General features: G+C 34.4%; 1 protein-coding gene across 2 annotated transcripts; it reads left to right on the forward strand.

The window, feature by feature from the left end:
* Nucleotides 1–543: 543 nt before the first annotated feature.
* On the forward strand, nt 544–7,060 carry LOC111616485. Of its 2 annotated transcripts, none has more exons than XM_023357898.1 (4): nt 544–632; nt 892–1,033; nt 4,448–4,534; nt 5,901–7,060. In XM_023357898.1, exon 4 carries the CDS (start codon nt 5,902–5,904, stop codon nt 6,463–6,465), a length of 564 nt encoding a protein of 187 aa, XP_023213666.1. In that variant the 5' UTR covers nt 544–632; nt 892–1,033; nt 4,448–4,534; nt 5,901; the 3' UTR covers nt 6,466–7,060. The 2 variants fall into 2 exon arrangements, with proteins under 2 accessions (XP_023213666.1, XP_023213660.1); XM_023357892.1 differs by having other exon boundaries at nt 892–1,028.
* Nucleotides 7,061–12,606: the final 5,546 nt, after the last annotated feature.

The raw sequence follows: 12,606 nt of genomic DNA on the forward strand, positions 1-12,606 counted from the left end.
AAAACCGGCCATAACTAGGCCTATTCTATATAAAGTAAGTGTGTCAAGGTAAATAAGCTATACTTTCAATTAACGTGTTAAATTGCGACATTGATTTACATTAATATCACTTGATGTTATTGATTTTTACATCCTTAACAAAGCACATATTTAATTCAGTTATCGGTTTCTATTAAAGTCTGGAATAAGTGAAAAATTATTATTATTATCTAATCGATAAATTTATCTTTTTTTCCCCCTCTTTATTGCTGTTTTTCCTTGTTATGGTTACCAATTTTATTTTAAAAAGTTTATCGAATTACGATTGCGACATAAATTTTAAAAAAATCCGTTATTTCACGATTCAAATATTTCGTTTTTAACGAGTGATTGGATAAAAAATGATCACGTGACAAACTGCGCGTCATTTTTTTTTCTCTGGGATATTACACTAATTATACTTTAAAAAAATTCGAAAATCACGATTGTGACGTAAATTTTAAAAAAAATCCGTTAAAAATTCTTAAATTCAAATATTTTAAATTTTACAAATGATTGGATAAAATGTGACGAGAAACGAGCAGACGATCAGTGTTTAATGGTTTGTCAACATCGGTAGGACTTGTTGCCTAATTTGCCGACGTTTAAATCGAGTAAGTGTGAAAATTATAAAGTAAAATTAATCGTTTAAACAATTAACGGAGATTATAATTTTTTTTTAATTATCGAGTAAATGTAATTATATTTTAAAATGATAAGCCTAAAAGCGGAAGGCTCGATGACGTCATTTTCACGTCATATTTTTGTATAAATTGAGTTTTTTTGTATTAATTACGGTTTAATACGGGGCCATTTTGATCTTTTTGTTGTCATCTGGCAAAGAATGAATGAAGGTCAACGTTTTCCTTTCAGTTGGTGTTGACCCGGTATCTGCTGGAAAATTCTTCGAAAGTGTAGTTTGGGGTGAGAACCTGTTCTCTTAAAAAAGAAATATAAATATATTACATTGGAAGTAAACGGTGATGTTCCCGTAAAGATAAAACGATCAGGTGAGGTAATTATATGTTTTTGTACACGAAAATATATTTATTTAATGGAATTTTCGATACATTTTACACGGTAGGGTCATGTTTCATAAACACTAGCGGTGGGAAATCGCATTCTTCTACACTTCCCACTACACAAACGGAATGTAGTAACAAACCAGAGCTAAAAATTAAAGTAAAAAGACGGTATTTTTGGATATATTAGCCCTACTTTTAATAAGATAACGGGAGCTAATGTACTCAAAAATTCGGGTGTATTAGCAGGGATTTTTACGAAACGTTCTCAAATAGGCCGGTTAATTTAGATTATTACATTGGCCTACATCTTTCATCAGTACCAAAAATTATTAGGCAACTTATTTGTTCTTGTAAATTTTGATTAATTGGATTTTGTGCTGATTAACAAGACTTTGATTAATGTTGTATAGGAATCGGTCTGAGGGTTCATTATTCTCTTCTCTCGTAGTTTTTGTCACAGTCGGGTTGACAGATTTTGATACCCCCGTTGCATTTCTGTCACTATATCGACGACATTTGTCCAGTCGGTAGTCGGGGGAGGATCCCCTTTTGGTGCCCCATAACTTTCCTAAACTGAAAGGCGATGTTTGTTCTGGTACGAAAGTAGAAAAAAATTTAGGATATTTTTGTAACTCGGCGCTTTTCACTTCTTTCCTGACTTCGTCTGTCGGTTTTTGCTTTCTGTCGAGCTGTCGAGAAGGTGCTGCTGCTGCTGGTTTGTGCCGAGAAGTGAACAAAAAAAAAAGAGTTTGGTTTTTCAACCCGAGATGGGAGATTGTTTTGACAGCTTCAATGCCCACTTTTTACTAGTCAAAGAATTGATATATTGAAGTTACGACAACCTCTGCCACTCCTGGAATTTGGACAGGAAATCGAAAAACTTCGAAGGAAATTGTCCAGATCGCATGGGAAATTTAATCATTATTTAGTATATCTTATGTTGTTTATAAGTTTCGGTCACGACGGTCTGTTTATGTATTCCGCTCATGTTCGTCAAAACATAGCGATTGTTTCGTCTGATATGGCATTATATTGGAGATTTTTTTTACCTGTATTCTATGCAAATGACTCGAAGAAACGGTTTAGGGTTGCATACAATGTTTTAATCTCTCAAATCAAAACCTGCTAGGTTAGTCATACTTCATTACCTTTTACTTAATGATTCCCTTATGCAAAAAAATATTATCCAATCAATTTTTGTGTTAAGGAGACTTCTCATCGTTAAAATCTTAATCGAATCACCGGAAACTAACTAAATTAAGGGCAAAGTAGAAGAGACCGCTAATTACATTTTCGATTCGTAATCTTCCGACATTGACCTACTTTATCTGACTCCACTAAGAAATTTTAGTATAAACCGATAAAAGTTAGGCGGACAGACTGACAGACTATCGCCGCCAGTGATTCGTAGGCGTCTTTCCTGGATGATATTATAAACTGAATGACGTTAATTGTAGCTTTAAATCTGTAAGATGAATCGTAGTTTGTTAGTGGAATTACCAACACAAAAAAGATAGTGTTTTTTAAAATTTTTCTTCAATTTCTGATGGCAATTAGTGTAAAATGGATTAGTGACGATGGATGAAAATAAAAAAAACGCTTGAATATTTCCATAGCGGATCCCTAAATTACAGTCGTAGTCCATAATTATAGCCCGTAATGGCTACTTTTCATTCGTCGAATTACTTTATGGGATGTGGCCTTGCGGTACTACTATAATTTAAACAGAGAACTAATGATGATGTGTACATGAATATGGGAGCTGTGTAAACTTTGCGTGAATTTAATTATACCCTTAATATGTTTAAATAAACAGGTTGTGACCCATTTTACGAAATATTTATAATTGTTACGATAAGTCGATTTTTCATTAGGGCATTATTTATTAGCACCATGGGGTGATTTTTGTTTTCTGCGACACGTGACCTACTTCTTCTATCTGACTACGTTCGAAATGTTTTATTATCGAACGATACATCAGATATAACCCGCTGAAATATGTTGGGATTTTTCTCATCTGCAAGGGAGCAATTAACAAGACGTTGGCGAATAAAACGTATTATATTATTTCTTTTTTATGACCGATACGAAAAGTCCCACTAGCTAATAAACCGAATTTTTTACGAGTTTATTTAGAATTATTTTCCTGTTACTTTATGTTAAGGATGCAACCCCGCTAACCTAAATTAATTAAAATATCTTTTGCCGGCCCGAAAACACGTTCAGAGATTGCCCATCGAGATTGCAACATCCCACTGCCCGTAAGTTAATTTATGGAAATTGTTTGAGCTCGTGTATGTGTGTGTCCAGCCGTAAAACTCGTTTTCGGTATCTGACCAAGCAGCAATGTGGGTGTGCTCATTTCTGACATTCTTTTTTTTATGTCAGAAGCTCAACGCCCAGCAATAAGCAGCGCTGTCAGTTCGTCCACTTATCGTGCCACCCGCTAAGTTAGGAGTTGTTTTAAACCAACGAGTCATTTCCTTTATCTGATTTGGTAGTTTTTTGACGGAGACATTGACCGATGGAATGCGAGCGAGAGAAAGACTCCCGTCACTTTCAGTGATGAGTTCTAAGGTCCTTATCGCCCAACGGTCCTTCAACGCTAACAAAACCCATTCTACATTAAAGTGACACGTCTGCTGATCCGTTCTTCCTCTGGCATACCTCATTCTCATGGATAAGGGCGGTAAGGGGAATTGAAACATTTCTCATTTATGGAGTAAGCAGCGATAAAAAGAAACAGTTAAATTAAAAATTAGATATTAAATGGAGTGATAACTAAGGCTATGATTCTCAATATCCTCTTCCTGTTATAAACATTCGGTGTTATCGGTTCAATATCTTAATTGGTTTAAAATTATACACAGTGCAAAGGGTACTTCGTGTATTTATATTTAACCCATGGAATTTTTAGAAGCGGAATGAACTAGCAACAATAAAAATTTAATTACTTCATCTAGAATTAGTAATTCTTAAAAAATTGTCTGTCCAAATTACAATCAAGTCATTCACACTGATTTCAGGATGTAGCCTAATTAATGATTCATTGGCAAGTTAATGTTCACAATATTTCAAAATTTTTGGTATGTTATCGCAAAAGACTACTATTGTCTGTCTATATATTTTGCGAAAAGTGTTATATATATATAATTTTTCTATATCAATAAATTTGATCATTGTAAAGAGGGTAAGTGATGAAATAGGTATCTAGCTACATGGGAACTCGAGATAAAATATTAGTTTATATAAACTTCGGAATTAACCAACTGAATCTGTTAACATTTTGAATCATTCGTGTTTAAAGAGCAAAGAAATGAAAATTAATTAGAATTTTTTTCGTATAAAAATATGTATATAATGGTAGTTTTTAAATACAGTTAGCATATTTGTTTTTATTACAGATGTAGTTTTATTGATGAATTTTCGAAGATTGCCATCAGATCATTGAACTTTCAAAATAAAAGGAAGATAAAGTCGTAATATCTAAGGTATGTTGACATGAATTTTATTTAAAAAAAAAAGAAAGAAACTTCTGAAATATCCCTAATTTTCTTACATAAAATATAATAATTTATCGTTTATTCGTTAACGAGGTTCCTTTAATCAGTTTGGTATCGATAACAAGTTAAAAAACAAAATAACAAAGGAGCAATTCATGAAAGAACATACAAAAAATATGTATGTCTACTAGAGGAAGTCATTTGTGAAATTCTACACTTCATAGGCGGTGTAGAGAAAGGATTTTACCATACACCAGATGGAAAGTAAACAAAAGTGATAATTACGTTACGATAATTGACTAAGTATCAGTAATAAATTTGTGTAATCGATCCGTAATGTTGATTTTTATAGATTATTACTGTTTAGTAGGATTATCATAATATTTTAAAAATGAACTTTACATAATAAACATTCGTTACGCGTTTCCATTCAGTAACACAAACTGTCATTCATTCAAAAAATGGCTGTTTATTCTTATCTCATTTTAGTTATTTTAGACTTTAAAAGAGCTCTCAAAATAGTAAATTTTAAATTAAATTTTATGCGATTTACATTCTTACAATTGTTTTCAACCCCATCTTTACATGATTTAACACGAATAAGCCATCGATACCTCTTGTTATCTACACTTGCATCTAAATCTATACAACGATTATCGAATTGTTAATGAAGTTTTCATGAGTCACGTACTGTTATTGTTTTGTTCATATTCTAATTTTATCTGAGTTTTTTTTTTAATGATTAATTCTTTTACATCATTGTTAACATTTACATTTACAACTTGTTGACTTTATATCGGATAATTAACTTCGTGCAAACTTAGAAACAGGGACAGAGATTTGGGAGTAATGATACTATTGTGTACCAAGCGGCGAAGTAAACAGATGGGGAGCTCGTGTTCTCAGAATTAGACAGGAACTTTAACCCTTATCACCACCCACGAAATACATGTCGGGTCGGCCTTTCTGAAAAACTCAGGTTAGTGCCATAAACCTTGACTGTGGTAGAATTTCAAGGGGAAAGAAATATATTTCTGTTTAATATTCACCTACGTGATATATCTTTCGAGGAAAGGACACTATAAAATTTTATTTTAATGGCCGTTTCTATTGAAAATGATTCATGTTCGTAATTGTGACGTGGAAACTATGCGTATACACAATAGAGTAAGCTATAGAATTTCTCTGGTTAACAATGCGTAATAGGAGTTTTCGTTTCTTCTTACAGAAAACGTATTTTAAAAATGCATCCGATCGTAAAAATTTAACAGTTCTAAGAAATAATCTAATTGCGAACATTCTTCACGATGTTATTAATTTCCCTTTATATATACTGTATATTTTTTTCATATAGAATGAAACATCCGAGGCTTCCAGGAGCTGAAAAATTCAAGTTTTCTAATACAGACGAAGACGATCAGCACGATTCTGCAGCAGTCAGTTTTGTACGTGGAGGACAGTTCAGGAATAGTTGCCCGCCTTCAATTAGACCAGGTAATTTCAGCAGAACAGAACCCAAAAGACGCCCCGTAATACCCATTACTTCGAAGACCTCACGAGTGTTATGTAACACCGGACTAGAACTCTCCTCATTGGATAGATCGTCGTTGATTGATAACATTTCTCCTGTTACTTATCGACAGGACAATTTAATCAGAGAGGCCACGGTACCCCGCTGTAATAGTGGACGAATATCTTGGCCATTATTTGGCAGTTTTAGATCGCGAGGGAATCGTAGACCCCCTAGTGATGATTATACACCTACGGACAGTCCCAGATCGAGCACTTGTTTAAATGAATGTGTTGTGGTCGATCAGGTGGACCTGTTATCTTCCAACGACAGTATTCAAGAATACGAATGGTCTTCTCATAGTTCTATGGAAGAAGCTGTCTGGATACCCAGGAAAAGGAACAATTGAAGTCGCATAATTGACCCTTACTATGTACATATTGTTTGTTAAAAAGGGCTCCATATTACAACGTGTTCTGTCTGACTATCACAAGTAATCATTTTATATAATGTACAAATGTGAGTTTAAGTTATTAAACTGTTTTAATTACAAAGTTACCACGTGACCGTGCGTGATGTCGGAAAGAATTCCGTTACATAAGAATATTCCGAGAAATATATTAAAATTTGCTCTTTAATCCTCTGAGAAGGACTTTAAAACCTAAAGCTAACATACACTATAATTAGGTTTAAGGAAATGCAGACAGAGAGAACGAATACTAACGCCATCTGAACGAGAAATTTGTAATTAATTAAGAAATGCACAGTACATACTTGATACTATACTAAATGAAGTGGAAAAACTAAGTAATATCTCAAAGTACCAACTAAAACTACTTTAAAAAATGCTTCGTTACATGAATACAGTAATTGAATAAAATTTCTGTTTCTGAAGAGTCTTCCATGTACAGTTATGTACTATATGTGTGCAGAGGACATATATTTTAGTTGTTTTTTCTGCTGAGGAATCGAAGGAAATATGCAGTAAACGCTATCTAAAACGAGCTCTCTACAAAACGGATAATAGATTTCGAAAAGAGTGTTTTTCTATTCAAAATATTATAAATCGTAGGCTTGTCTAACGCGGAAGTGGTATTTTTTGGGACCCACAAAAAATTATATTCCGTAACACAAATTTGTTAAAACGGAAAGTTTTGATCATCCTGATTCCGTTTTAAACAGGTTTTACTGTATCACATTCCTCACATTCCTTCTTGTTCAGAGAATAGAAAGATGTGGATAACATTATTTGTCTACCGACTAGCTTCTTATCCTCCTTTTTTTTACTTAATTAATTCTTAATTACTGTAAAATTCCAGTTATTTTAAGAGTTATCACACTAAGAGACTTGAGATCATTATTTTATTATACCACTATCCATTACAATATACTGTACATCATTTAACTCAGACATCTAAAATGCATTTCGGCACTTTTTGCTGTGCCCTCTTCAGTTAGATTTCTTATCGGAATTTTTACACAAAACATCCAGACTAAAGACAATATTCTCGTAACAACGTATCTAACACCTTCCATTTATTAACATTTATAGACTAAGGTAACTCTACAGTGAACCATATTCTATAAGTGATAACCCTTAAAATAACTGGAATTTTACAGTAATTAAGAATTAATGTGGATAACACTTTTCCATTTTTTATTTGTAGGATTTAAAGAATACAGTGTAGAAACAACTACAATGAAATTTTCTCTATCCTAGAATCGGAAATATGTACTTTATTATTAATTTTAACTACTAGAGATGATTAATTTAATTGAGATAAAAATAATAATCAGATAGTGTTCGCAGAATGCTCTTATCACTGTTATTTGAATACTGATAAAACGAACATTGTTTTTGAGTCATATTCCATGCTAACATTCAAAACTGGTTTATAAATTTATCTATTTGAAGTTAGCTTATCTCATATTTAAAATAAGTGTGAAGAATTCTTAAAATGAAAAACTATTATTTTACTTTTGAATCAAATGTCCAGAATCAATTATAATAGTCAATTTATAATGTAAATCATTTTTAAAATAATGTTTAAATTATGTTAAAACTATTGAACATTGATAACAGTTGGCGCCGAACCAACAAGCTGGCCACGTGGAGTTTTCCGTGTTTTCTTTACCTAAATAGGGACAGTTTCCCCTAGAAAGTCTTCCCGAAAGTCTTCTATGTCTTGCCTTGCCTTGCCTTATCCTATCAATCAAGGGATCAAATTATATTCTTTGTAGTTGCCCCAACATAAGTTGATAGTTGTCAAATCAGACTAAACCACTTTTCAATAAGTTTTAGGGAGAGACCTGTTTTATTAGTTGTAAATACTTAATTGTTTATTATAGGCCTGGAGCATTGGTCACCCCTTTCTTCCTTATGAATGGTTTAAAAGTCGTTTAGTCTGGTTTGACAACTACCAACTTATGTTGGAAGGACTAAGTTCGCGAACGTGGTACAATACATTAGTAAGATACGTTTTGGTAATCCCGTGAAAGTAATGTTTTTCATACACTAGATGCTATTCAGGGTGATCTAAATAAAGAATATGTGTTCTTTCTGTAGAATGTCTCTCTGTAGAAAGAACTTTTGGGCAAATCTCAATCAAATTTGGTGTACATGCTAATCCGAATATTCAATTTAGATTTTAGGAAAATAAATTTTATTTCAAAATTCACCGCTAGAGCGAAATTTAGAGCTGATCTCTTTTTAAAGCGCGTATCATGTAAGTTTTCTGACGAATTTCGGATATTAAAAGAGTCGCCGAATATTCTTCACAATTCTTCGACAGCTGAACAGTCGTGATGCTCTGTTTGATGGTGTGTTACTTATTAAACTCTTAAGAAATTTCGGATGTTTTGCGACTCTTTTTATATCCAAAATTTGTTGTAAGACCTACGTAATACACGCATTAAGAGAACATAAGCGCTAAATTTTGTCATAGCGGATGAATTTTGAAGTAAAATTATTTTCCAAAAATCGAAATTGCATACTCAGTTAAGCATTATATCAAATTTGGTTAATAGTTCTTTCTATATAGAGCTCCAAACACTCTAATTGTGAACGTGTATGGAAACTCACTCAATGAACTATCTCATTGAATGAATTCGTTGGATTGGATTGTGATATACGGCAACGCAACACGTGGGCAATCTGCCAAAGGAATGCCACTCAGGAGGACCCTATGGGAAACTGGCTCATATTTAGGTGCTAGAGACGTGAAGAAAACCTGGCAAACTCCAAGTCGCCAGCCCGTTGTCAGGCCCGCGTTTTATTGTGTCTAAAACAATTAGCAAATATTAACATTTCAAATTGTCACGCAACCGTATTATTTTAATTATCAGTATCCTTTGGAAAACGAATAGCTTTTCCGAAAGTCAGACAACCTTTAGTAGCAAAATTTAATTTATGAATTTTCAGAAATAAATTCTGTAAATGTTATTTTAATTAAATAGTTTATTTTACGATATATCCATCGTTTTATACAAATTTATTATATGACTTTCTATTGTAGAATCCTTGTAAATTAATTAATAAACACACACAGTTTATATATTTCTCCCCAGATGGCGCCAGTGCCAAACTGTAAATATGGATGATCCGATCGACGTATGCTTACAGACTGACAATATACTTTAAAGTGTCAACCTCTACTTGGAGAAGCCACGAACAAATCCGTACGAATCGAAAAGCCTCATGAAATTTTTGGGAATGACCCGACCCGGATATGTCGGGTCACCACCTAGCTGCTACATTTTGGGCCTGAAAAAAATCACAGGGCGGAAAGAGTTTAAAAAAGTGCCTTAAAATCACTATTCCAGTATTAAAAAGACTGACAGAGACTTACTGTGTTCAGAATTTTCAGTGTATCAATTGTTTGGAGGTTTTCGAACGCCTGACAGTCAAGGACTACGCACAGCTGACGGAGTTTGAGAATGCCACATTATTGGGATGAGCAAAGCAAATGGTCAAATTTCCCGCCGTCTGGGCCGTTCTGATCCGACTGAGAGGAGGTATTGGAGCCAGTGCGAAGAGTACACATGCACAGCATTCAAGCTCTGACGTTCATCACCAGAATAGACTTAAAGGTGGCCAAGGGTACGTCCTGCGTGGCAGCGTACAGCGACCGCGAGCGGAAAGAATCTTTGTACGCGCGTCCAACTCGCGAGCGACTTCTGTCTAGACTGGACGCGTGTTGTTTACAAAATGGCGGCGATACGGCTTCGTCGAATGCTTGCTATGGAAAATATAACAAGCAATAACACGATAAATTTGAAAGGTAAATGTTATCACTAACTAGGTACACAACAAATATAAAGAATCTTTATAGAATAATAAGTTTTAAAAAGTTAAAATTAATCTGAAGACATAGTCTGTTCAAAATTGGTAACCACCATTTATTTACTTCTTGTGTTCCAGAATACAAGCAATTGACGACCTTTGTAGGCTGCTAAAAAAAGTTTTATTTTTAAAACGTTACATTTATACAAAATCAGAAATTATTAAATTACGTAAAAGATTATTAATTAAAGTACATACAACACATATACACAATTTGTCATTCTGTTTTTATCTACAAAATCGGCCATTTTCTTCTTTGGAAGCGCGAGCAGTGGAAGCGGCGATCAAACTTGCTTGGTAGCTGCTTCCTGCGCTAGTGTAGAAGCGTCATGTAGTGGTCGCTGCACGCTAAATGCGGTTACTACAGACAAGCACATTTGCTTGAATCAGTTTGTCGCTCCGCTTGGAAGAGCCTTCACGCTGGACGCTGCCACGTAAGACGTACCGTACCCCAAGATAGTTAAATTGTCAGCCTTACTAACACCATTTTAGAAGTTATTAATTAAAGTGAGATTTCGGTCCAGTTTAACCCCAATTTACAGAAAAAGTTATGCTAAGCTGAAAAATGTGAAGAACACAGTTAAAAGTTGTACTATCACCAAATTTGAAAATGTATGCTTGCTTCAATGACGCACAATGGGAGGACAAAATTGACTATTTGCGGGCCATGCGCGCACAGAAATTGAAGTGACCTCAAACTCAAGTCTTCTATTTCGAGAAGCACAAAACATTGAGACGTAATATTTTGCAGATCTTACGATGTGGTCCTCGAGGACTTCAATGATACGGTTTATGTGGATTACCCTTGGTACGAACCGTTATTAACAGTGTAACACCATATAAATATTTAATTTTCCACATCTAACTACTCGGGTTTCTTCATTTTCCAATGGTACTTTCTTAATTCTAATAAGTGCCCACTGGTGGCCGAGTGGATAAATCACCGATCACCTGTAGTTAGTCGTGAGTTTGCTCCAGGCCAATGGGCCGGTACGTGGAGTTTTCTGGGTTTTCATCATGTTAGTAACATCTAACCGGACCACTTTTCCATAAAAGTCCTCCCAAGAGGCATCCTACTCGGCAGATCGCCCACGTATGACGTCGCCTAAACCAAACTAATTCTAATTATTTTTCTGTATACTGGCTATTTACGAGGATGTAAGTCCCACTTAGTTTATAAGCATTCTGATAGTTTCCTAGAATGGGTTTTACCACGATTTTTCCGATTAATAACGCTTGGTGTAACAAGCTAGTGTATATATTATATATCTAATGTGTATAGGTAGCGTGTCTAACTCATTTATGAGATTTCTGGTTAAAGTCTCGACGAGTAAGATTTTTGTTCATAGAGGGTCAGGACGATAAGTATAATTTAGAAGCGTAAGAGTAAAAATGGTCAGGCAACTTCTAGATTTTTATTTTTTCCGTCTTATGGGCATTATGAAGACCTCTTTTAGCAAGTCCATTATAGATTTGGCCAGGCTTACAATAAGGCAGCCGGGTGCTGAAGGACGGGGCCCGACATATCCAGACGGACCACCTCCGAAGAATTCCTGTGGATTTTTCGACTCTTCTGGATTCGATCCCAGGTTTCCCAGAGCGGTGGATTGCCGCCTTGACCGTTCTACCATCCGGCCGTCGAATTCTAGATCTAAAAGAATAAGAACAACCGAGATTCCTGAAGACCGTGAACTTCAACTTGAACAAAATCCGAGTAAGAATGACTTTGCCAAGGACTGCTGAAAGAGCATCAGAACGTCAAGCTTGACTTGAAGCAATTCTTCAATCTTGACTTTCTCATAAAAATATTCCGTCATGCTTGACGGGAGAATTTCTAGTAATTAATAATAAAAAAAACTCTAGCAACGAGTTGCTTAACTTTTCCAACTGTTATGAGATTTTTAGAAGATAACTTTTACATTATAATAAATAAATAAAATTGTGTGTGGCGTCATCTGTTAGGAGATTTTCTTATAAAAATTTTGTATATTTTAAATTATTTTAAAATGATAAAACGCTTAATTTTATGAGTAGACACGAGTTTATATATATATATATATATATCACCCTCTATCTTTTCACCCAATCAATCTTTCACTACCAAAATTTAATCGCATCAATTCCCCTTAATTTAATTAAACACAAGGTAGTACGACAAATTTCGTTCCTTAATCCTTACTCTATCCTGAGATATTAAACGAAATAGAC

This window comes from Centruroides sculpturatus, unplaced genomic scaffold (assembly GCF_000671375.1).
Source record: "Centruroides sculpturatus isolate CEXI.00-Female unplaced genomic scaffold, Cexi_2.0 scaffold55, whole genome shotgun sequence".
Lineage (NCBI taxonomy): Eukaryota > Metazoa > Arthropoda > Arachnida > Scorpiones > Buthidae > Centruroides > Centruroides sculpturatus.

Excerpts from the sequence above, each read along its gene's own strand:
- LOC111616485 (XM_023357898.1), top strand. The coding sequence starts at position 5,902 with ATGAAACATCCGAGGCTTCCAGGAGCTGAAAAATTCAAGTTTTCTAAT.